The 27,250-nt window shown below is 44.4% G+C and overlaps 1 protein-coding gene across 10 annotated transcripts in view; it reads right to left on the bottom strand.

Moving 5' to 3' along the window:
• ACSL1 (acyl-CoA synthetase long chain family member 1) overlaps window positions 1-27,250 on the bottom strand; it is a 68,148-nt gene that overhangs the window by 33,138 nt on the left and 7,760 nt on the right. For 4 of the 10 annotated variants that reach the window (XM_074329837.2, XM_074329839.2, XM_074329842.2 and 1 more), the window contains 2 exons: window positions 15,083-15,309; window positions 2,182-2,296 (listed from right to left, as the gene is read on the bottom strand). In XM_074329837.2, coding sequence (XP_074185938.1) covers window positions 2,182-2,296; window positions 15,083-15,277 — 310 coding nt within the window. In that variant the 5' untranslated portion in view covers window positions 15,278-15,309. Of the gene's footprint in view, window positions 1-2,181; window positions 2,297-15,082; window positions 15,310-16,980; window positions 17,155-17,917; window positions 18,015-19,797; window positions 20,343-27,250 lie in introns of those variants that run through there. The other 6 variants (XM_074329840.2, XM_019736129.3, XM_074329836.2 and 3 more) reach the window with 6 other exon arrangements.

Here is a 27,250-nt window from a genome sequence, read left to right on the forward strand (position 1 = left end):
ACAGCCCACTCATTCATTTACATATTACCCAAGGCTGCAGTTGGACAGTTGTAACAGAGACCACAGGGCCCAAAAAAGCCTAAAATATTTACAATCGGGCCCTTTACAGAAAAAGTTTGTAGATTCCAGCTCTAGAACAGTGTAGTAAACTCCCAGGCTCACCTGGGGAACTTAAAAAACATACTATATACCCAGGCCCTACTAGCAACACTTTTGATGTAATTGGACAGGGATGGGCCTGGGCCTTAGTGTTTTTCAAAAGCTCCCCAGGTGACATTAAAGCGAAGCTGGGGATGAGAACCACTGACAAACAGGGAACTCAAACTTTATAAACGGCTTCCTGTGTATACTTTTAAAATACTAGGTTTAAAAACTCTAAGCTGGCTTTTCCTGTCATTCAACAGACTCCTAACTGCCTAGGTGCTGGTTTTTGCTCTCCTGTGAAAGTTCAATCTTATGGTAGCCTAGGTAAATTAAAACTTAGAATAAAAGTCTCCTGTGCGGGGAGGTGGGAGGGAGGGGGCGGAGAAAGAAGAAAAAAAATAACCTGCAAAGCAGCTCCCTTCAATCCGTATAGGTTAAGAAGACTGAACTTATTTTTCTTCAACTTCTCTGAAACATTCATATAAGTCCTTCATTTTCAAAGTAGAGAAAGTGACCAAAAAAAAAAAAAGTTACAAGACCTGTCTTAACATCAGGGGAGAGTCAAGTATAATGCAAGTCACCTACTCCTAAACGAATCCCATCCTCTGCTAACAATGTAGAAATGTATGTGCACTGCTACACACACATAGGATATACTTGTTCATGTGGCCATATGTTAGGATGATCTGTACCTTCTATTTACCCTCACAGACAAACACCGACCCTGACACCAACTCAGAAGACTCGGAAGTTCACAAATTACATTATATAGCAGAGTGAGTATGCTCTCCCTTCAGAGTGAGGCTTCATGAATATGCTACAGAGATATCGGGGCAAACGCGCTGAACTGAGAATCCCATTTTATCAGAAGCAAGTGAAAAACAGTGGGCACCTCTTGAGTACATACCACATGCAACAAATTGTGGGGCACAGAGCAACAGCACACAGTCCTTCGCCTGGAAGGAGATTGCAATCTCGCTAGCTATGGCAAAATAAAAGCTAACCATCAGAAGATTTAAATAACGACGCATGGCCCCCGAGGACCATGTTTAGAGAGGAAACTGAAACTCAAGCAAAACTAAAGAGGCTAAAACCAAAAGAGGAGTAGTGGGAAACAGAGGGCATTCTCTCCCTCATTGAGGGCACATTAACGGAGCATCTTCTGTGTGCCAGGCTCTATGTTGGTGCTGAGAGAAGAGATGGCCTCCCTGTTGAAAGAGCAGCTGCTGGAGGGACAGATGGCCAGGGAAACACCTGTCCCCTGAAAGGGGTATTACAGAAATAGGTACAGGATGCTGGGAAGGGGAAATGTGTCACTTGGAGGTAGGGGGGTGAAACGGGGCGACCAGGAAGCTTTCACAGAAAAGGTGAAAGGCGATCTGAGTGTTACAAGATTAGGAAGAATATATGCAGCGCCGTGGGCTGGGGGTAGGACAGAAGAGGCGTTACGACGGGGAGAGCACACAAAGTCATGAGAGAGAACAGGGCTTGTGGCTTGGCAAGCTCAGTGACTTGAGTGCACCTGAAGCCTGAAGGGAGGGGGCTGGGAAGGAAGACAGTGCCTGAATCACAGGGTCTCTGATGCCACCACTGCTGATTCAGGGCAGTCCCACGAGCCACCATTTCCAGTATCACTGATGGAACACTGCTTCCTGGGATGTCAGTGTCAGTTTCTCGAGATATGAGAGTCCTGGTCACTAAGTTTGAAAAATGTTGGCTTGGGCCCAATTAAACAAGTCTCTTGACTACAGGAAAAGTGAGAGCCCATAATGAGCTAATGTACGTGTGATTCTCCATGAAATAAATAACACGCTGAACACATATTTGACTATGGAACCCCCTTTGCCATGGGGAACATCTATCTAGAGGGGCCAGTGAGCTTTGGGACTCACCCTGGAGAACTTATGGCCCGAGACGGGGAGACATGATTGAGACTAAGGAGGCAAAAGTCGTGAGCAAATGTGCCTTTGTAAAGAAATACCACTCCTGAATGGAAACCATTAAGTGCCAGCCATACAAACTCAGTACGATGCTTACTTGACACGTGTCTGCCCCTTTGGAAACCTTCGTATAAGGTTTTGACGTCATCGTAGAAATATGCCAAGGGCTCATCACTGTCAAGCAGCGTGGATCTGCGAGCACCGTCGCTGCCCTGGGGAAAAAGACAGACAGACAGATGAGCATGTTAGAAGACAGCATCACAAATAAAATGCCTAATGTGCAGGCCTACGACCCCCCAGGAGCCCCTGCGGAATAGCTGCTCGGTGAGTATTGGTTGAATAAACTGAAGTGGAGGACGGGGCACAGAGGCCAGTTTTGTGTCAGCTCTGGTGGAAATGACACACCGTTCAGTTTCACTTCCATAGTGTTATCCATATCCATATTCTTTCTTTTCTTGTTAAAGTATAGCCGACTATATTATTTTTTAGATTAATTCCACTCACTTATCTCTTTGCCAACTGCACTGTTAGGAACGTCACACAGCATCTACCAGTTACAGGCATCAGCGACCCGACGCGTGGGGGGTAGACATGCCTGTCCGTGGGTGTTGTGTGGCACTTACACGTATGCAGATGTGACACCGCTGTGCGCCCTGCTCTACGCTGTCCTCCAACATAGTAAGCACACCTTGCCGTGACCAGAGCTCCTAACCAGTAGCGGGAGTCATCTTAAGGGGTGGTCGTTCTCCACCTGTGAGCTGCTGCACCCTCTGGGGCCACAGAGACACTGTAAGGGGTCCAGATAGCCTTAGGAATGCCAAGTACTCTTTAGAGACTGATGAATGAAAGCTCAACTACTATGATGCCAGAGCCTACAATTTTTATTTTTTTTTAAAGATCAGACAGGGTCCTTCACATTTGCAATGGTCAGGAAACACTTTCTTGGGGGAAATTAGACAATGATACAAGGACTTCTAGTACCACAAAAAGGTCTGTTCAAGAGTGAGAGAGATCGTTTCTGGCTTGAGGTCTGAAGAAAGGAGACAGGAAGAGGCAAAAGGCTGATGGGGAAACGGGATGTAGTGCAGGAGAAGAACCACCCTGGAGACCCTGAAGGTAATGACTGCCAGGTATGTTTTGACGGATCCCTTTTCTTCTTCTGTCTTTCTTTTTTTGACTTCTTCACTCCTCTTTCCACATGCTCTTTTTCCTCCCTTCCAAGTTATCATTTATAGTTTAAATGTTTTTAATAACATAGAAGTATATCAAGGAAAAAAATGACTAGCCCCTATTATCAGTTTGGTGAGTCCCTTCCAGACATTTTTCTACGCTTACACATTTATATACATTATTTCAGTATCTACTATGTGTTACATATGTGTGTTTAACTCTTGATCTAAAACTGCTAATCATTTTCTGAAGTAAATATCACCCAGTCATATATTATAATCCTCACATAGCCTTCTCTACCTTGGCAGAAACTTTCTAATACTGACGCGTATAAGCCATGATTCCAAACATAGTTATTAATTACAACATGCTACTTTATAAAATAAAGAAGTTATTCTTCATATGAATAAACATGGAAATAGTGTATTATTATTACTTAATCTCTGAATCTGCTTTCTTTTCTGCAAAATGGGGATACCATGTATCCCTGTCTAGCCTTATTTTTAAATAAGAACTTTCCTGTAAAATATGAATATATAAACTATCACTCAGACACCATATAACATGACCTAACCATAATACCAGTCCTTCTTATCCTATATCTTTACTCCAAAAAATAGATTAAGATTCAGAATCAACATTTCTGGGTAATTATCCAAAGAAACCCAAAACACTACTTCGAGGGACATGTGCATCCATATGTTTATTGCAACACTGTTTACAATGGCCAAGATGTGGAGGCAGCCTGGGTATATGTCGATGGAAGAATGGATAAAGAGGAGGTGGTACATATATACACAGTAAAATATTGCTCAGCCATGGAAGGGAATGTTCTTGCCATCTGGGGTGGCATGGATGGACGTGGCGGGTACTGTGCTGAGTGCAGTATGTCAGACAGAGAAAGACAGATGCAAGGTGATTTCACTTATATGTGGAAGCTAAAGAACAAAATACATGAACAAACAATACAGAAACAAACTCATAGATACAGAGAACACTTTGATGGTTGCCAGATGGGAGGGGGATTGAGAATGAGTAAAAAAGGGGGAGGGATTAAGAAGTACAAATTGGTTGTTACAAAGTAATCATGGGGATGTAGGGTATAGCATAAGGAATATAGTCAGTAATATTGTAATAACTGTGTATGGTGTCAGATGGGTACTAAATTTTTTTGGGTGATAGATGGGCGGGGGGTTGGGAGACAGGGCGAAAAAGGTGAAGGCGTTAAGAAATACAAATTAATAGTTATAAAATAGTCATGGGGATGTAAAATAAAGCACAGGGAATATAGTCAATAATATGGTAATAACTGTGCCAGATGAATACTAGACTAGTCAGGGGGATCATTTCTTAAATTATGTAAGTGTCCAACCACTATGCTGTACACCTGAAATTAATAAAAATAATATTCAATGTCAACTGTAATTGAAAACTTAAAAAAAGGGGGAAAAGATGAAGGGGAATAAGAGGTCCAAATTTCCAGGTATAAAACAAATCAGTCACGGGATGTGATGTACAGCACAGGGAATATAGTCAGCAACATTGTGATAATGTGATATGGTGTCAGACGGTTGGTGGACTCACGGTGATCACTTCTTTAGGTACATAAATGTTAAACACCTATGGTATACATCTGAACCTAATATAATGTTGTATATTAGCTATAATTTAATCAAAATTTTAAAAAAATAAAAGATTCAGAATCAATTGTGTGGCTTTATGGTAACATTCAGAAGCCTCTTCAGTCCAGAAAGGCACCAAAAGAACCAAGGCATCATGGCTAAGGTAGGAAGAGAAAGGGCCAGGGGAGGAAATGACAGAAAATGGGAAGGGGAAAAAAGCTAAGAAAAGCAAGAGGTGTACCTGGTGAAGAAGAGCCAGCTGCCATAAATAACTGCCTCCTGGCCCTGGCCCAACCCACGCTGCCTGCAACACGTGGCCTGGACGCACCGGCAGCCTGGCCGTCCACAGGGATGGCCTCGTGACACGGCTTAGGATGCTGCCTTCTCTGCCTCTCCTCCGGCATTCACTCATTCACGGTATTACTCAGTGGTTTCTCTGCAAAAGTAGTACCGCCCTCCCCACACACAGCTGTCAGCAGGGCAGATGGAAATCAGGTAAGGGAGACACAGAGCTTGTTCTGAAGGAGCCTGAGGCTTGTCCTTATGGGACCAGAGGGGCTCCAAGGAGCCCTGGTGAGCAGAAGCGCGTGGAGGACATCAGCATGAACAGACAGGAGCAGCCTAGCATTTACAGAACACGGCTCACCGTGGAGCCAAGGTCCTCAAAGGATGGTCGGGGGAATACCCACCCTTGTCGGAAAGCAAATTAGCTAGACCTTTGCTAGATCTACTGAACCAAAAGCTTTGGGGTGTGATCCAACAGTCTGTGTTGTAGCAAGCCCTACGGGGGATTCTGATGCACGCTAAAGTGGGAAACCACCAACCCGAGGACACTGAGGTCCCCAGCAGCAAGTGGTGAACATGGGATGATGTATTAGAAATAAATCTACATGGAGTGTAAGGCACTGTGCAGAATAGGATGGAGGGGAAAGCAATTACAGAGAAGCCAACTTATATGGGCCTGAACTAGGGCAGTGGAAACTGGGAATGGGGGCAACGTGGATGCTGGAAGCAGGAAGCCCGGAGGAATGGGATTGGGCAAGCAACTGGGTGTAGGAGAAAAGGAGGGAGAGCATTAGGGGTTTGAGGAGACGCGGCTCCATTTTATTAAAAACAGAAGACTGGGGCTTGGGGGTAGGTTTGAGGAAAGAGAGTAAGCTTAGCTTCGAATCTATGGCGATCACATCCCTTTCAGATAGTGCATCAACTTCCCAGTTCTCATTTTGGGAATCATTGCTCTACAGTATAATTTGATAACAAATTTTTGGTAAAGAATTCTTTGGTTAGGTTAATTTTTTGGTGGTTTTTAATCTTCAGGACTTTGAGAAACATGGAGGTCAAACAGCTAACTCAAAGTTAGAGAGGTTAATTACATCCCAAATAAAGCCATTCTCTTGACAAAGTGACCTGAGGACAAGCTATTCAGTCTCCCAATTAGCAATGAGCATAACCAGCAGCAGTTGGAAGGCAAAGCACTGAAGGAGTGAGGTCTAGGCCAGTTTAAGGCACAGGCGGAAGAGGGTAAGGGGTCACACTGTCGTTGGACGATAAGGCATACTCAGTAATTTCAAGAGAGGAGGTTAAATGAAATGGGGCTGGTGGAGACTGAACAACAGGGCTTTGAAGTTTGTTTCTCTATGAAATGATCACATGTTCCCATAAAGAATCATCCTTTTTCTTTCCTCCAAGAACCATCATTTTGACGTGCGTGCATGTTCCCATTCCTCCTGAATGAAAACGCTGTAGGTAAACACTGAGGGTGGGTCAGCAACCTGAGTTACCCGTACACGGGCCAGGCCTTGCTTCGGAGTGTTGTGGGGAAGCACAGCTGTAACACAGGGACTCGAAAGGTCTGCATGTGCTACAAAAACCGAGTCGTTTCAAAAGCCAGGGATTTAATTCTTCAGTTATTCAAGTACCTGTGGCTATTTCTAGGAATATCGACTTAAATGAAAAAAATACTTTATATTCTGCCTTCTGGACTTCTAATATGACCTACAGATTGCGGGTATGGGTGGGGGGATCAGTTTGGCTCAAGGAACAGGGTGAGCTAAGCAGACAACCCCAATCAAATGTGCAGGAAATCAGTGAATAAGATTGCGAGTCAGGGAGGGTTATGGGACTTCATCCTTTCTGCTAAGCACTTCTTCAATGTGGTCATATGGTTCCCCAGTTTACAAAAATAAAATGATGGTGAGTCAGACCCCCTGCAGTCAATTCACTGGCACGAGTAATTCTGCAATGTCTATACAAGCTAGAGTTCCCCTTGAGGTCAGTCTCCCCATGTGGGCAGAATTAGGAAATAAAAGTTCAAATTCCCCTTGAGAGCAGCAAGGGCAGGACACAGTGAACATCTGCGTATCTGATCATCTAGCTGTGGTTCCCACAACTAGAATTCTAGCCAACATTTGACAGAAAGGGACACTTGATGGTGAGTCATTTTGTGCCACTACCATGTTGAAATGCAAAAGTAAATCCTTGAAGATTTTGGGGAAATAGAAAGTAAATCCTTGAAGATTTTGGGGAAATAGAAAGGCCCAAGCTTTATAAGTTGTGGTCTCATTTATTTCAACCTAGAAAATGGACATCTACAGGCCATAACAGCCAACTAACTATCCATCACGTTGCTATTGTTGATTCTCTCTAAGGAGGGGTCTCGGGGAGGGGCAGGAAGAGGAAAGAACACAGGGATAGAGCGAGGAGGGGAAGGAAGAAAGATCAGAGAGGAAGAAAGAGGAAAACCAAGTAACTTCTTAAGAGACTGTTGAAGACTTGGCTGGATTTTAATGTTAAATCCAACTCCAGGGGGGAAAACAGAAGGTAGAACCACAGTCCTAGGAGGTAAAACAACTTTTTTCGCTGCTTCCAGTATCCTCTATGTGAAATATAGATTCCTCCCAGCACTTACAAGTTACATGCACCTTACCCTGCACACACCACTATCATCTGCTTCTTTTTACAAAACAGGCACAAAACCACTTTGCCACCCAGTGGAAAAGCCTCTTAGAGAGGCTCTCGTGCCATATCTAGCAACACCAGATCTTTGATAGATCAAAATAGGGCCTTTAGAGGGCAGCCCGTAGGTGACCCTCCTGACCATATTTTTTGAATGAGAATGGACAGGATATTTAAAAGAATACTTAGACTCCCCCATTATGCTGACCTGTAAATGTCACAGGGTAGCAATGAACCCTCAGGTTCACTGTTCATGCTTTAATAGCTAACTTCCCGAGATCCTTTGCACCCAAATGAGTAAAGAAAGAGCAGAACCATCACAGTGACAATCAGGCCTGGTGTTGCCATCTGAGCACTGATTGTCACTGAAAGAGGGAAGTGAGTATTTACTGAGCACCTGCTACCGGCCAGCCACTTTGCAGATGAGAAAACAGACTAAGAGCGAGGCTTTGTGCCTTAGTCCCACACCCGAATGTGGGGGAGCTGAGCGTCAAACCCAGCTCCATGGAACATCTGGTCAGTTACGAGGTTTGCTCTGTGGTTCAGAGGCAGCTTCATACTTGCCCACACCTGTCGTCTTCATCTTTGAGGAGTCAGGCCAAGATCACCAGTGTCTGACTGGGTGTTTTGGTTCTTCAAGGCTTTCCTGAATCCTCAGAACCGTTTTCCTTTTGCTCCCTGGTTCATTCTCCAGTTTCCAGTTTCCTGTGCCCCCACTGTCCCAATCAGAGGATTTGCTCCAGGGGTGGGGGAAGCGGACACAGTACAGAGGGAACTCTGGTTCTGTGCTGCCAGACCCATTTCCGTTTCAGCACCAGACAAAGTCAGCCAAGCACAGAAGCGAAAAACAGCACCCTCTCACCTCCATGAAAGGGGAGAAAGTTTAGAGTCTCAAAATCCAAATTCCCACAAACACACATTGACCTAGTAAAACAAACAAGGGTGGCTGGAGCATTCCCACACGCCTGCCGTGTAGAATATGTGCGGCATCCTGCTTCACTTTTGAAGGGAAGTCGGAAGGGAACCAGCGTCTATTTTTGACTCTTTGTCGGACTTTCAGATTTCAGTGTGAAATAGGGATTTTCATTGAGAGGCTTAGAAAGCTTATAGTTGTCATTTCTCATCTGGCATAAGTTGACCCTGCTTTGGGGAGGCTATTTTTAAATGTAAATAATCATTACAGCACACATTTCTGTCACTTATATATACACACGTTCCCTGATTAACGAAGCCTGGGAGAAGTGGCATCATTTGTAGAAAATCATAACTCCAAGGCTAACTTCAAATTCAATATTTTAAGTTCTTTTTTTGAGAAATGCAAAGCAAATTTTGTGTCTATTCCTAAAACCTACAATTTCTGAAAATCAGAAATAAATCTTTCTCTAAGGCAAAGAGAAAAATCAGGAAGCCTATATACTAGGTAGTGAAATTACAGATTTGAATTTTCCTTTTGCTTATTTGTTGTTTTAAACTGTTCTACAGAGAACATGTATGCTTATTTTAATAAGGCTCCATGACTTCATACGAAGCTGCAACTTTAAAACCACGTCATAAATGCCGCCACAATTTCTCATACAAGAAATAAGAATTAGGCATTTTTCACAGTTACTGCTAAATGACAACTGTCTTAAATCTGCACTTGCCAATGACTCATTTCATTGTGATGGCAATGCCACTATGAGACACTAGGTCCTCTGCCACAAGAGAAGGAATGCCAGAAACCTCACACATCCCTATTAGAAACAATCCAATTCTAATATTTCTCACTTCCCCTTAGTGCTCACCTGCTGCCTCTCACCTCATTCAAATGCATAAGCCTAACTGTCCTCCTACAGCCGGCTTTGCCCTCCTCCTACAGACCCACAGCAGAAGGAGTGATCCCACCCTCCGCCTGCACCGCCCTTCACACACAGCTTTTTTCCTGCTCTGCCAGGCAGCTGCCACTCAGACTTGTCCCTGGATCCCTGCCCCACAGTGGTGTTTGATCCTGTCCAACGCACAACTGCAGCCCTGCTCAGAGCCAGCCCCAGACATTCAAATGTAAAAGGGCAACGTCATTCCATGTCTTTCTTTTTTTCAGCTTTATTGATGTATAATGGACAACCTGCAATCTATGTAAAATGTACAACATGATTTGATATGCACATACATTGTGAAAGGATTCCCCCCCACACACCATTGAGTTAATTAACACATCCATCACCTCACATACTTAACTTTTTTTTTTTCCTTTTTGGGTAAGAATACCCAAGTTCTACTCTCTTAGCAGATTTCAATTACACAATACAATGTTGCCAACTATTGTCGTATACATCAGATCTTCAGACCTTATCCTCTTTTTGCTGAAAGTTTTTACCAGCCTTTCCCTATTTCCCCCAGCCCCGAGGACCTGGCAACCGCTTTTCTACCCTCTGTTTCTATGAGTTCAACTTTTTTCTTTTTTGGCATCACCGTCTTTGTTTCTCCACCATCATTACCCCCATAGGCTGGTACTTGGTCTGCACAACTCCAGTGTGAGTCTTCATAAAAACTTACGAATCAATGACCTGCTCTCTTCTCTTACAGAAATTGCTTATGCCCGTTTGCAGGTAGGTCTTTACACACACATGTGTGTGTAAAATGAGTGATTCTGCCAACCCCATGGGAAAATCCTACTCATAAGCGTCTCCGTACACACCCTGTAAACGTGGACTAAGAATGCTAGCCCTCGTTGCAGTGTGCACGTGAGCGGGAGGTCTGAGGTTTGTCGAGGCAAGCCGCGCACGGAAAAGGCCTCCAGATTGTGACTTTTGTATTTTAAAATCATGCTGTCTATTGAGCACTGCTTCCACAGGCTAGATGTGGTATTGTGTTTGCTTCTTTTAAGTTCTTACATGAAAATGAACCACAGCTCTAGCTTTATGGCATAAAAATAAGTCACTCGTATTACTCTTAGTTTAAGGACGGTCCTCGTCCTCTGCCAGGGCTGGACGGGGTCCCCAGCAGAACTTCTGTGGCCTGTCAGCTCCCTGCGGGCAGCAGCCCCTTTGTCCCAGGTATTGTACACAGCACACAGCACACGCTTAAGTACTTGTGGGATGAACGCCTGTGTGACGACTCTGGGACTCACGGATGATTGCATCCCGAGTGTCACGTCCTCCATGGGAGGCTTTCTGGAGCACAGAATGACAATGCTAAGGCAAGTTGCTCATCATGTATATCCCAACAGATGAAGGGTGAAATCTCAACCTTGCATGCAAAAGGGTCATCCAGCCAACATGTAACCTGAGTGTCATGAGATCATTTGGGGGTGGAAATAAGTCATTTAACTTGGAGACAAGATGAATTATACCCAAGGAATTGGTTCTGCATAATAAAAGATATGAACCCACTCTAGAACCAAAGTCCAGTAACACATCTAAACAGTGCATGTGATATAGACTAACCCGTTTAGCCACCAGAGGTAAATTTTAGTCTTAAGCTCTGATCATCTTACAATGAAGTCTTAGAAAGGCTAAGAAATAGAAGGTATACAAAAGTTTTTACTTGCTAGAATTTATTGCCTTCTCTAATATTTAAAAACAAAACAGACAACTTGAGTTTTAAGTGCTTTATAGTCTCGCAGTAGTTGTCAAATCTTTCCAATCTAATTTGACAAGTAAGCCATCTCAATGCCCGTGTGACATCTCTCATCAGGTAGAGGAGTTCACATATTCTTTCTACTACCTCCTACCATTACAATGGTTCTCACCTATGCTTTGCAATGGTTTGTGGCCTAAATTCCCTGAACTCTAGCAGGCGCCCTACACCCCCACCAGCACCAAATTCTGCTCTGACCCTGTCTATGTCTGACCCAGCTCAGGGGTAAAGGGTGAGAAAAGGGCACAAGTTCACTAGAAATCAGCTCTGGCTGCTGCTGCCCAGGTTTGCACGCTGCTGTCTCCCTTCCCGGTCCCCACTCCCATACTTGACAGTTTCTGATCCGATGTCTAACCCTGCACAACCTCAGACTCTGTTTCTTATCTTACCTGTCCCCTTTCCTTCTTCCATTTCCATCACTACCTTCAGATTCACTGGACTGCATACCCATTTTCAGAAGATTGTGCTTCTGGGTTCAGAAGCTCTACCCACCAACTCTTCAAATTTATCTAGATAGAACCAAATTTTCCTTAATGTCCTTTTTCATTCTCCCCCCACCCCACAGAGCCCTAGTTATAATACATATCTTTCAACTACCATAATGAAGGCTGTACAGCCTTCTAAATCGTCCACTAACTATATGCTATAATTTCACTTCTTTGGCCTCAGTAGTTTTCTCATGCATAAAACGTGAGGGTTGAAAGAGGAGACCCTTACAAAAGAGGAAAATTGACACCGACTGAACACTTGTAGCGGCCAGACGCTGCACATACCCTTCCGTCCTCTGCCCGGCACTGAGGGAGGCAGGGTTCCGGCACTTCTGTTTTCCAGTCAAGGAATGTGAAGGTCAGCAGTGAGGTGTGCTTGCCCATGGCAGCCTGGTCTAAGCAGAGCGGCCTGGTTCAGCCTCCCATGTCACCCTGCCTCTCTGCTCCCTGCTGGCGCCGACACGCTCTCCTGTGTCCCTTAACCACAACCACCACAGTCCCTGCCCAGCGTTTTTAGTCACTTGTGAAGGTGATCTTCATGAGTGGCCATGGGGACTGCAACCCCAAAGGACAGGAGGAGACAAGTAAAAAACTTACCTGTCATTTATGAAAATGACCGGAAAGAAACAAAACAAAGACAGACACACGCACAGATCCACTGTTCACCGTTATGGAGCAGCAGCAGAAAACACTGTTGGACGACGGAAGTTATTCCCTGACATACAAGGAAAGGCCAGCCTTCAGATCCCTGTTGCAGGTTGGTGAGATGTAAGTGCAGACGGAGGGACACAGCTCTCTATTTAAATAAGGTGTTGATCAAACTATGCTCAAAAATTTAAGAAAGAGCTTTCGGATGCTGTTGCTAACTGTCTCATCCTGTAACTTATGTCTTTGTCGCCTTTCCTGCACACGTGTGTGGCAGGAGTGCGAATATCCTCATGACAACCCTGGTTTGGAAAAGGACATTTTACTTACAAGCTGTAACTTACAAAGAATCTCTGTGCTACCGCTTTTAAAAAGTGCAGCTGGGAAATAGCCAGCGTGGGTAGTGATGAGACGCAGCCAAACCAAACAGGGCAGATTCGTCTCATTTTAATATCTGTGTGATGATTATGGGAAGAGGAGGGTGAAAAAAACCACACATGTGAAACGGGAGGTGGGGGTGCGGGTGGGGGACTGGCAAATGGTACTTATTGTCTTCAAAGTGGGAATAAGGCAACAATATTTTATTCTGGCGACAGCCCCTATGACAGTGCCGGATATACAAGCTCCTGATTAATACTTAATGAAATGAATTAAGCGCTTCTTTCTGCCACAGAAGTCTGTCCGACAAGGCTGGCTGTATAAAATATCTGCAATTACCACGGATCATAACTCCAAGGCTAACTGCAAATTCAGTATTTTAAGTTCTTTTTTGAGGAATGTAAAGCAACTTTTGTGTCTATTCCTAAGACCTACAATTTCTGAAAATCAGAAATAAATCTCTTTCTTTAAGGCACAGAGAAAAATCAGGAAGCCTATATACTAGGTAGTGAAATTACAGATTTCAATTTTCCTTTTGCTTTAATTTTCCTTTTCCTTTAATTTTCCTTTGGTTGTTTTAAACTGTTCTACAGAGAACATGTATGCTTATTTTAATAAGGCTCCATGACTTCATGCAAAGCTGCAACTTTAAAACCACGTCATAAATGCCTCCACAATTTCTCATACAAGAAATAAGAATTAGGCATTTTTTACAGTTACTGCTAAATAACAACTGTCTTAAATCTGCACTTGCCAATGACTCATTTCATTGTGATGGCAACGCCACTATGAGACACTAGGTCCTCTGCCACAAGAGAAGGAATGCCAGAAACCTCACACATCCCTATTAGGGACAATTAAATTCTACTCATTATTGGTATATGACTAGCTGAAATGAAATATTAAATTTACCTTCTAAATAGAAATAAAGTATAAAGCCATCTTTCCTCAGCAGTAGTTCAGTCTTTCTATTTTTATATTTTAGCATGAGTAAGACTGACATATCTTTTATATATTTTAAGAGTTTCACAGTAATGAATCCAAGAAATTGTCTTAAAGAACTAAAACACTATAAATAACAAAAAGCCATTAATCAGGCTTTGGATTTATTCAGAAGGGCACATTCTCCTCCAAATGGCCACCAGCTCCAGGCCGGAGAGGTCTTTCACCTACATTTAAAAGCATCAAAGGCATTTAAAACATTCATCTACATTACAGTAAATGAGGGGATTCTATATTTCACAACATTCTTCTTTATATATGCCAAAAGTAATAAATACTGAAAATTAATTCTGACTTAGGTAGGAGAGCAAGAAATGACAAAGCAGAATAAATCAAGAGTCAAAGCACCAGTGAGAATGTGACTTCATCTTTTCAATCCCTCACATTTTTTTATTAACCTTGAAAAGAGACTCAGAAGGGAAGGAAAGTAGAGTAAGAGCACTAAGAAAGAATTTTCCTGGAAGGGTCTTTAGATTTCCCTCTGCCCTCTCACCCATTCAGTCCTAATTATGGAACACACGCTCTGGTTTAATTTTCATAATGATGACAGCATGACCTTTAGTTTGCCCAACTCATACACAACCACAGCATTCAACAGCTCAACCTCAGACGCCTCCTAAATGTCCTTGTTTCTTCACGTTCTATCCTCAATTCTGCAGTCATATTATTCTGGCAAGTTCCCAGTCTACCCTCATCCTATTTGAAATCCCAAAGTCCCTTTCAACAGCTGGGGGAGGTGTTTTAAGTATCAAATATAGCACAAGCAAAATCCTTCTTTCTGTGACGTTTGTTTGACAGCTCTCTTCTCTGGTAGAACATAAGCTCTGCAACAGCAGGGGACTCTGTGCCTGTCCTTCCCCTCATGGAATCTTCTGGGCCTAGTACAGGATTTCCGCAATGAGCCTGTGTCACTACAGGCAGACACCCAACCAACACCACCTCATCTGTCCCTCTGCCCAAGATTTTGGCCTTCGCCTCCATTTAGTATCGCTGACGAACTTCCGCTAGTTGAGTATATTCTGCCTTACAAAGTCCCTTCACAAGCAATACTTGATTGTGATCTCGATCAATATTGCATTTGATGCAGAGAAACCACAGGGCAGGCTGCCCCTCCACTTACCGCCACTTCCACCGACTGCATGGAGAGGTCACATGGTGGCTTCAGGGCTTTGGGTCTCGTGGCGTACCAGAACGTGGTGAGTGCTGCAAACGCTCCGAAGCCCATGAGCGTGTTAGTTGGAAGAGTGCGGACGTACTGACGGAAGTCAGCCAGCTCTGGCATTCGAAAATACCGGAACAACTCGTGGGCTTGCATGGTCCTGTGATGGAGGTGCCCTAAGCTGACTTCTGTTGGAAGAAAAAAACATCATGCTCATTCCAGGGTGGCAGAAGTCTTCTCCAGAATTCCCAAAGGCCAACCATCTTACTCAATGGCTGGCTAACCAACCAAGGCATTAAGCCCACAGTCTAATGGCCCAGATCTTTTCCTGGCTGTCAAATTTCATTTTTCTAAAATCACTTTAGGAATTCACTTTACATCTATTATCTTGTGTAAAGTTTTCATTAACCACATTAAAAAATTTTTACTCACAGAGAATTGCTGTCATAAAATGCTCAAATAAGTGGCGTAAGTTACCATTTTCTTCCCTCATATTATATCTCTGTTCTCTTCCACCTAATCAAACACACTCAACTCTTATCATCACAGCTAACAGGGAGAAGAGCGAAGTGGCACAAACAAGCCCAAATCACCTAAAGAACAATCGTTTTCATTTCTTTCCACAAATCTCAGAATAAACTCCCAATTGGTAAAACAGACCTATCCAATGTCTCTCCCCTTCCCCGTACTTTTTGTACCATAAAAGTAACAATATAAATGCAGAAGAAATTGTATTTGGCTATTCTAATAAAATCATTTCTTTTATATTCCTCAAGATATACCTAAAATATAATAATAAATTGGTGTGCATAAACTGTAAACCGACTACATATCCAGAGAGAGATTATAGCATAGTATTTGAAAGAAAATATAGAACAGTATTTAAGATTCCAGATTCTAGAGCCAAATCCTGCCTCTCCAGCTTATTAGCTGTATGATTAGGGACCAATTACTTCCCTTCTGTATGCCTCCGCTTCCTCATGGATAAATGGAGATGGAAATAGTACTTATCTCGTACGGCTTTTAGAATGCCTAAATAATTCACACGGAGCTTAGAACAGTGTGGCACTAGAAAGTACTATTATTGTGAAGCACTATTATTTCCTCTACCAACATTCTGTGATTAGTCCTGCGTGCAGAAGAGTAAGGTACAGCGCTAACAAAAAGCAATGCTTGACTACAAGGAGTTTACAAACAAAATTAAGAAGCCAAAACATCCAGAAGAAAATGAGATGCACAATTCAACGTATATTAAAGTCTCAAATTGCCAAGTCACAGACAATTTACATATATATCAGTATAAAAAAATGTACAATACATATAACAAGTAAAAATACTTCTCATTAGAAAATTATTGATGAATAATTGCTCTAAAGTGTGTTTGGCAGTAAAGGGAAGGAAATAATAGTAGATGATCTGAAAGACTTTTCTCAAAAACTTCCTGGAAATCCACCAGGCTGTTAACGTTTTTGGTATAAGTTCAGATGGCATTTGGGAGCTACTTATTATATGTTCTTTTAAATAGCAAGGTCACAAGATTGAAAATAATTTTTCAAATAGAGAAATCCTCTTTATATTTCGATCTATTTTATAGTATTTTATGTTTGTTTTTACAGAGCAGCAAAATATCAAGTGTTTTCACTTCCCTATGCCATCTTGTGCTACAACAGCTCTGGGCAGGTATATGTACGCGCACACACGCACACGCGCGCGCACACACACACACACACACACATACACACACACATACACACAGGAAATTTCGATGTTTGACATGACAACAGAGAAGAAACAGATAAGCAAATATCTTCAGGTCATAATTCTGGAAAGAAAGCACCAGCAGTTACAAAACCACTCACCATCAGTGTCACCAACAGCTGACTGCTAGGTGACACACCACTGCAGAAACGAAAAAGGCAGCAAGGGTGGGGGTGGGGCAGGGGTTAAAGGAACTCAGCCAGCGCTCACCCGCCTGCCAAGGTCTCTCAGGGCATTCGTCACATGCCCAGTCCTGTGTGGCTGCCCACTGGGCTAAAGGTAACTAGCAGACAAAACCCATACTTGACTTCCCAGGAGAACAGAGGGTGAAGGATGGGCCAATGAGAAGCTGGGAGTAGAGTCACCCCACTGCTCCACCCATGGGCAGGGACAGGCATCAGTTAGTGTCACTGCCAGTGTCAGTTCTGAAAACAAACATTGTGTTCTTTCTGCTCAACTTCCCCATAAGAAGAGACAATGGGCATAGTTTTAAAAGGCATTGAAATGATCAGATGTTGGGTGGTGTGTCGAACGGACATAAGACAGACCAAGAAAGAAACAGATTGTCAATCGTACACTCACAGCAGATTCTAGATGAATTCATAGGACTTGAGCTAGTCCAGGCATTTAACATATCTGAGCACCTAGTGTGTGCCAGGCATGTGCCAGGAGCTGGGCAGATGGGGCTAAAGACATGCCCAGGCTCTCACGCCACTAGAGCAGAACATACAAAATTAAACAGGCACTGTCCACAAGCTGTGACGAGTGCTGCCACCACAGAGACCCCGCGGTCAGGGAAGGCCTCTCTGAGGACGAGATGCCTACGTGAGACTTGGAGGCTAAGCAGACAAAGTGAGTCTGGTCCTACCGGCACTGAGCGGTCAGATTCCACACGGTCGAGCAACTCTAGGAAGGAAAAGCAACCTTACATGCAAACCTGCCTTCCCCTCAAAGCGTTCCATCTTCTGGTTGTCTTCATTACCCCTCCAGCACCCCAAGCCTGAATGGGAGTTACCCCCCCCCCCCCCCCCCGCTTACCCAACACTCCTGCCCTTCCCTCTTCTCTCCCTGAAGTAATTTCCATAAAACCTAGACCATGTGAATGTACAGCGGTTGTTCAACAGAATCACATCCCTGTGTGAGAATATTAAATAATTCCCTCACAAACAAATATCGTCATAACCAGGTGACTTATTTTTTTCTATTTTAAGCATCAGCTGTAGCCAAGCTGTGGATAGCATTATACTAAGAAAGAAAGAAGTCTATTTCTAGAAATAAGTCTAGGAAAGAAAAATTTTAAAAACTTCAGGAAGTTACAGGAGCACCCATGCAAAACCATTTTATTAGACACTAACCTGTAATGCTAAGTGCTTGAATTCAGCTAAATTCTTATCTTTAGTGGGTGATGATGAAAAGCTACAGCAGTTTAATTCATGCCTCTCAGCTGGCAGCCAGTAACCAGCTTCAAACCAACTTCACAATGCTGTACATAGGGAAACGAGAGTCTGTGCAATAAAGAACTAAGACAATGCCTCATTTAGATCTGTGGAAAGAACAATTCTTAAATGTGAAATGGGCAGCATTATAAATCTTTGCCTTTCTAGTTATCAGGTATAAGGAAAAGACACTTGGGGTAGTTAGAAATGGAGGCCGACGGACGTTCAAAGAAAATGAGCCACAACCAACAGCCTTGCAGTGTGGCAGGTGAACACGCACAACTGCTCTAATACAGCCCAGTCCACAGGTCTCTAAGACGCATCAAGACACACGTGCTTGCCAACAAATGGTTAAGACTCAGATTTTATTCTTATTCCAATGCTGTTCTAGTTGCAATCGTTTTAAAAATTCTTTCAAAAGCAAATTTCTACATCACCACCTCAGGAAGTTTACAGCGCGGGTATATACTTTACTGCTTGCCAAGAATACGGTTCGATCGGCTTAAGGGATTGGATTACACAGACGGTATTTCTCGGTCCAAATACTCAAGGCTGTTGGCAGCTAGCTTCTCCTTCCCCTCAGCTACCCCTGCACACCTTCCTCTCCGCACCTATGAAAAGTAGGTTGGCTCAGATGGGTCTTTTGAATTTCCTATAAAGCTGGAGTCTAAAGCCACAGAATGATAGGGAATGTAACACAAGCCCAGTGCAAAGAACCAGAGAACAGGGGCCTTTCAATCCACCCGGGCAGAAACAGATGCACAGGGCAGGGTAATAGAAACAGGACTGATTACTGTCACAAAGCAGAAATTCTGGTTCCCATTTGCCCAAACTTTGGGAAGAACAGCTAGTGACACAATTCACATTGATTTGGTGTTTGGGAAAGGCTCTCATACACAGTGTCTTATCTGAAAATCACAATACAACGCGATGATGCGAAAACCAAAGCTGGAGACTTAAAAGACTTCCCCAGGGGTCTTCCAAGGCCAGGACCACAATGTGAGGAAATTCACGGGTTTTCCTCTACACGAACAAATCTTAACCTCTGCTGGGCTGTTGACCCTCTCCCCTAAAAACATCCACATACTTCTTTGCACATGAGGCTCACAAGTCCCCTTCGGTCCATCCCAGGTTAGGAACCGTGAAAGCAAGTGGCTTCCAACGGTCCCTCCAGCACTCACGCTCCCTGGCATTATGAGAACTTGGCATCAGAAATCCATCTAAACTCTCCTTGTCTTATATAACCACAAGCATTTATCCCACCACCCTGGCTTCTGAACATGTGGGTTCCAGGTCCGCTGTGCACAGAATTTCACTTTTTACCATTTTGTTTGCATCAGCAAAAAAGTGGTCCAGCACCACAGGTCATTCATAAAGGCATCATTCTCTAAGGACACGGGCGGGGACAGTCTCACACACACACACACACATACACACACACACACACACACAGCTCCCCTAATTCTGCAAAATTATACTTACATTCGCATTTTATTTTCTCCATGTCATTTACAAACCAAAAACCAGGTGCCCTGGATTTCTCTCCTTTTGAAGTTCCTCAAGGTTTCATCCAGCTGAATAATAGCGGTTTGATGGAATACTTCACTAGGAATGCAGCCCTCAATCAAACAAACCCACAGAAATAGCACCCTTGCCCCGGCAGTAGCAAATGAAAAAATCCTGACATCGTTCCTTAAAGCAGCAAGCCAGGCTGGCGAGACGCTGCCATTCCTTGCTCCACCTCCTCCCCTGGTACAATAGGCCATTTACAGAGGCTGAAAGCTCCCCCTTTGTCCTGCACTCGCTGGGCAGAGCTCAGCCTCCAGGACGAACAAGAGAGCGGCAGCCAGACCATGTGCTGTTCTTTCAATGTGCCACTCACTCCAAACCGTCGGATTCGTGCTCCTTAACCTTGGTTGGCAAATTCCCTAAAGCTAGATTTGCTTAAGCCATCCCCTCTTGAACCAAAAGAGCAGTCAGGCTCTCCCTGGAGCGAGGGAGGTACAGACGCTCAGATGCCACAGGCCACCAGTTGGAAAGGAAAGCCGAGGTCATTGGCCCAACCCCATCCCATACAGGAATCCCTAACCATCTCTTCATCCTGAGCCTAAGAAGGAGAAGGACCACTTGGGTGCCCTGGGATCCCACGCACAATGAGCAAGTGTTCCTCAGGGAATTAGGGATCCCCATCCACTGCCTCGGAGCTTCTCTTCCCAAGAATGGATAGCAAACCTTCAACCCACTTAATTTCCATTAAAGTGATTCTATGGATCAACCAATTCAATTTCCAAGAAGACGTTAAAAGGAGACATGAAGCAGAGATGCTCCATTTTTAGAAACCTGACTTATTGAACTGGTCAAGTTGAATAATTCTACACTAAACCACTTCCTGTCCATATTCCCCAAAGTTATCAGAGAAAGAATGGGACACAAAGTTTTTAAAGGCAAGTATACGGCCAGACTAATGTTTAACCAGTAAGATTAGGGCTCTGGTTCTCTGCCCTGAGCTTGTGCCAGTTTTCCCCGACCATTGTTATGTTCCCTGTAACCTCACACATTCATAATGACCACAGGCCACAACTACCGTATGTGCCTCCAAACTAAAGGGATTCCAAATATAAGGCGTCCAACTTAAACAGATAGACTCTTAGGGATGAGACGAAATGGTCTAATCTACTTAAAAAAGAAATTGTTTCTGTATTCATTAAACTACATATATATTTAAGTCACATGACAATATAAATTACTTAAGAAATGTTTGCCTTTATTCTATTTTTCTATTATTCACATTTCGTTAATATTTTATTCAAATTCTTTGAACATGCTTCTTTCAACAGAGTCTTAGGGAAACATTTTTTTGAAGTCATATATGTAGCTACCACTGAAAAAGGTTCTCCCAAGTCACAGGAACACAGCTGTATAATGTTAGGACAATTTTTTAAAAATGTGTCCTATGGGTGCATATTCATGTAACTAAACCACATACTTTCTTTTTTAACTGACTTTCAAAGTTTTTTTACAATATTATCCAACACTTGCCTTTGTAAAGTCAAACCCCCGGAAATAATTACTCAGCTAGTGTGAAACTCCTTTGCCGTAGGAAAAGTCAGACTCAGTCAGTTAACCTTTACAGGACCCACGGCTAGGACTGGCAGAGGTGCTTTCGGGACAAGGTGCCCTGCTGTCGTTCCAAATACTGCGACCGTGAGCTCACCCCATAAAATGAAAGCTTCTAATATGAGGGCTGAAAGAGGGTTTTGGGGAGACCCTCACCTTCTATTGGGTATCTACATTATTTAATATTCCTATGGGGGGCAAAGTGTGGAAAACTTACAGACCCCATGCATGAGGCTTGGAGGTAAAATACATAACACAAATACATACACAAAATAGTGACTAACAAGGTGGCAACAAGTGCAAAAGAAATTATGAACATGGCCGCACACTCAGGGAGAGCTGCATGTAGCAGGCACACACTGAACTGTCCCAAAGAATGAGGGGATGAGGTAAGACCATGAGTGCTGCTTCGGGCTACGGGGACAGAAACAGACGCCTAGAAGCAGCTCCCCACCTCAGCTCCAGGATTTTGGGCGAGTTAATCCAGAACAAATGACAGGCTTAAACTGGATAGGACAGGGGAAGGAAGACTTCAGGGAAATCAGTTTCAGACGGTGACTTCTTTACGAGCCACTGCTTGTTAGGACTTCCTATGTGTGAGGTGCTGTGCCGAGCGATCTTCCACACGATTAAACGTAACCCTCATAACAGTCCTCCCTGCGTGGAGCTGTCACTACCTTCTATTCAAAGACAGGGAAACTGTGCCGAGAAGTTCAAGGTCCAGCCCAGCTCCACACAGAACAGGACTGACGCCCGGGTCTGAAACCAAAGCCTAAGGACGTTGACGGGCAAGCGCTGTGACCCAGGCCCATGGTGATTCCAAGCGACACAAAGGCGGGAGGCGATGCGGAGGGTGCCACAGGCATGATACAAAGTGCCTTTAAAACGCCAGGATGAAATACCATTCAGCCTTTAAGAAAGAAGGAAATTCTGACACACGCTACAACATGGATTAATCTTGAAAACGTTATGCTAAGTGAAAGAAGCCAGGCACAAAAGGACAAATATTGTATGATTCTGCTTATGTGACAGACCTAGAATAGGCGAATTCATAGACAGGGATACGGGCCATAAGGGGTGGGGTGGGGGATGGGGAGTTATTGTTTCACCGGTAGGGTTTCTGTTTGGGATGATGAAAAATTCTGGAACTACTGGTAGAGAGTGAAAATGGTTCTATAACACTGCAGTGTATAAAATGGCAAATTTTATGTTATGCATATTTTACAATAAACAAAATTTTTAAAAAATCACTTAAAAACACACACACACCAGGATCTGGTAACTAAATGCACATAAATGGAAAAGAAGAGAAGAAATTGGAGGACCAAACTTCTGAGCCTGGGAGAATGACAGTGGAACAGTGAAGAGAAGCGGGGAGAGTGAGAGAAGCGGGGAGGGGAAAGGAGTTGGTTTGTGAGCTCTCGGGTCGCTTTCCCAGGATCCTGAAAGCCCTCCACTGTGCTTGTGTAGAAGCTCCATCCTCTCCCCACGCTTCTCTGGGTAAGAAACCCCACCGCTCCCTGCCTCACCCTCACAGGGGCGATGGGGGCAGGTGTCAGCCACACGCTGCCTCGGCTCCTCCTGTGAGCACCTGCCCCCCGCCCCGCACACAGCCCCTCCTCACACACACCACAAAGTGTTCCCAGTGCCTCCGTGCTGCTCTGCCTTCCCCTCCCTTCCATCTTCTTCACTGCAGCTCTCTTCCCTGGCCTGGCTTTAAGGTGCCCAGACTGTATCCAAGTAGGCCCGAGGCCAGTTTCTCTAATAAATTCTTCCATGTCCCCCGAGTCAGAAGCAGCGAGTCCTTCCTCTGAACTCCAGAATACTTTAGCCCCTGTGTGGCCCTCGGCACCTCCCATTTTATACTCACGGCGAGTGTATGGTTCTCTTGTGGACGCCTCTCTTTAGTCCTGGGCCAGGGCCCCTTCCCATCCATCTCCTCAGGCCCTTGGTGCTTAACACAGTGCCCTGCCCAGAACAGGGGCTTCATAAACAGTTACTGAGTCATGAATGACCCTCTGTGATTGTGACCAATCTCTACTGTAGGCTGTATGTATGTTACTGTATGATGTATTTATATTAGGTTGGTGCAAAAGTCATCACGGTTTTTGCAATTAACCTTTTAAATCGCAATTACTTTCGCACAAACCTAATGGAACAGCCACTCTCCCAAGATAAAGGGGTATTCAAAGCATTTCCCAACTTCAGCATTCTCCTCTACGTCCCACGGAGCTGCTGTGGGTCAGTGTGCTATGGGGAGGAAGAGGCATTTCCCAGGTGATGTGTAGGAAACAAAAAGAGGTTGCAAGCTACTGCTGTAACGGCTACATAAAAATATTCTCTTCCCCTCTTCCCATGATGTTTTCTGTTTCTCTCAAACTGTTTCATTTATGTATAATGTCACCCAAAGTCATCTAAAAGACGAGGGTCCTCTCTTCTCCTTAGCAGACATTTAGACATACATTTAGACCTATGACTGTGGATTCACTTAAAACAAATCAGGTTTGCCCACAGGGAAGGGAACAGAGGAAACAAATACTTTTTTAAGTAGAGCAGCAAATGCCAGGACAATTCCTGACACCAGAGCCTGACACCAGGGCTGGCCACCAACTTCTATCTGTAAGTTTTCTATGTCAGAAAAGAGAATTCTCCAAACCAGAGAAACAGCCCAGGAGCTGGAGTACAAGTGAGGAGAACCCTCAGAAACATCGAGAGAGCTGGTGTGTGCTCATCTGAGATGTAAGGAATGCTACAAACAGGACCTGCCTGACTTTCTCCAGAGCAAAAACAACCCCAACCATATAGTTCTCCTCCCTTCACTTTGCAATGTAGATACAACGACCTGTCATGTACAACCACTTGGGAAGGTGATTATACTTCGGACGTGCCTAATGAATATATCCAGGTCATGTTAAAATCTCTGTGTGAGACAGCAAAGTTAAGTTTCACTGGTGTGGATTTAAGAGGAAAAATCACCATTCAAAACATTACCTAGGAGAAGCAAGATCCTTTCCCTTGGTCCTTAAACACTGATTTCATACTACTAAGCAATTTCTGTATATGTGTCATGATCAGGCAGGGACGTAGGCTGATAAGAACGAGACAGAGAGAAGCAGCCTTGGACAAAACAGACGGCCTCAGTCAGTCGGCTGCGCTTCAGCTGCTGGAGACGGGAAGACCTGTTTGTTAGGCTGACCCAACCCTTCGGCAAGAACTAAGACAGACGAGGTTTCTGTAGGTTAAGCTGCCCACTCATCACCTGGATCTAATAAAGTATGTTATTTCAGTTGACATTCGGCGCAGGAAGAGTCCTAATTACATCTGTAGGACTGCATGTTGAAGAACATGACATCATGGCCTGACGACGTTGGGCAACACAAGCAGAGCTTGTTATGGTAATGACTAGAGGAGGAAAGAAAATCCCTGCTGCCACTAAAACAATACAGAACAGACTGTGCACCTTCCAGGACAGGGTTGACCACCGTCAGTCTGGAAGTAAGAGGCTTCCCCGAGAGAAAGAACTTACTAGGAAAGGGGACAGGTGTCCCTTCACAAGAGCCAGAGCTGGACCCAGCTACACAGGACTCTTCTCCCCTGAGGATGGGAATAGGTCCATTTGTTTGACAAACTGCACATAGAGAAGGTACCTAAGTCCTAGGGTGCCCTCAGATGCTTTGTCCAAAGCTAGTAACGTCCAATAGTAAATACAGGAGACAGAGCAGAAGGGTGGAAAGAATACTAGATTCAAATGCAGAAAGCTCATGTTCTACGTACTGGCTATGACCCCGATAAATCTTGAGCCAGCTTCTCCGCTGCTGCCTGTGTGGGCCTCGGGGGGATGCAGAAAGGAGTAGGAACTGAGGAAAGCTATGTCCTCCTCCTTCCCCAACACCATGGAGCATCTCCATGGTGATGCTAGAGAAGGCAAAAGATGGCCACGCAATCCTGGCATCCAGGACTAAATAGCAGGATCCCACCTTCGCCTAGAACCTCCAGGTGACAGCAGGACATATAAAGAAAACAATGTTAAAAACGACCAATTCTACGTGATGGGCACATAGCATTTGTTTGATGATTTTATTACTCTTTGTACTTTGCTGTATTTCTTTTTTAATTTCTGAAAATAGAGATGATATAACTAGGTCAGCCCATTTCCTGTGGTATGTACATATTTCCCAACCCAAAAAGGGCTTAGGGTGGCACCCTGTTCTAGCAGAACGACAGATGAGGACTCGGGCCCTCCCAGAAAGTACGTATCTAAGCTCTCACTGTCTGCCCTATGTTGGGTCCTGGCACAGCCACTGACCAGCTCTGTGGGCCCCACTGCACTTAAGGGCCCCACTGCAAAGAAACAGAAATACTCTGAAAATGGCAGGAGGCAAAAAAAAACCTCTCCCTAGTCTCTTGTAAGCAGAAAGCCATCAGCATGAGGACACAGCACTTGCTTCAATGACTTTAGGGTATCAATAAGGACAAAGACCCCTGCAAGGGCTAACTGTACAGACAAAACGTGCGGCTGTGAGGAGGTAAGCAGAGGACCTGGAGCTCCGGGCACGGAGGACTGAGAAAGCTCTGCATGGGCTGCAGTGCAGAGGGAGGCTCCCCAGAGAGCCGGGGGACGCAGGCCTCGTGGGAACAGGCAGGGGCAGGTGGGGGTTCAGGGAGCAAGAAGGAAGCCTCAGGGCAGGCAGGTTAGGAACAACAGAGTCCTAAGCCAGAGGCCATGGACACCCTGCCTGTCTCCCAGGAGAGCAGCCTGCCAAACAGGCTGAGAAGCGGCTGGCGGCGGGAGGCTAGCCCCACACACGGCCATGTGTAGTTTAGGGAGCGCCGGGGCGCTGCCAGGGGAGGCCTGCTGTGAGAAACGGACAGAGACCCAGTCCTTAGACTCTCAGAGGTCGCGAAGATCAAATATCAGTGACCTGGGTAAGAAGGCTGAAGGGACGCAAGGTTGGGTAGAGTTACTTACACCTCTTAAAATAGATCAAGGTTTCAGAGGGCCTGATAAACTGGAGAAATGGCTTTGCAGAACAGGGTAAGTAGGAGACAGACCTGTACCCAGAGAGAGGACGCCAGCTACACACAAGTGTGTGAGAAAGCCGCGTTAGTGTTTACAGGTTTCAGCAGGGAACGGCTGTGACCCTCAAGAGCAGAGACGGATGGAACCTACAAAGTATTCTTGGTTTCTCAGGACCTAACAGAACCTTTAAACAGCAGGGACCCTGTTCTGACCTCTACGTTTCATCAGCTCCACCCAGGTCCTCGGTGGTGTTGGAGGAAGCAACACGAGAAATAGAGGAAAGGTTAACCAGGATTTAGCTCATTGTATAAGGAGGGAGAAGGGAGGTGTGGGTGACAACCACGGGACAGGAGCTAGAATTACACCGAGAGAGTTCAGGTAACTATAAGGCGAGGTGACTCACCCTGGGGAATCTAAAAACAAAACAAATCTAACAAGTTGCAGAGAATTATAGACTAATGAGCCGGTGTTTGAAAACATGGAAAGAAAAAGAGATTGTCTGGTCTGGCTGTTACCCGCTTGGGTGACACCAGTTTTGGATCTCTATTTTTCTTGACGTTTTGTTAAAATTTTTATTATGAAAATTTTCAAATCTATTCAAAAGTAGAGCAGTATCGTAAGCCGCCATGTACCCATATCCCCAGCTTCAGCGTCAATAATGATCAACATTTTGCTAATATTGTTTCATTTTATATCCATTTTTTAAAAAATGATTTAAAGCAAATCCTAAATATCCTGTCATTCAGGTGACGTGTCTGGCCCATTCTACTCTGTGATCCAACAGCTCTGAGAATTCAT

The sequence above is a fragment of the Rhinolophus sinicus genome, chromosome 16, assembly GCF_057876585.1.
Source record: "Rhinolophus sinicus isolate RSI-liver-muscle chromosome 16, RSI-T2T, whole genome shotgun sequence".
Classification (NCBI taxonomy): Eukaryota; Metazoa; Chordata; class Mammalia; order Chiroptera; family Rhinolophidae; genus Rhinolophus; species Rhinolophus sinicus.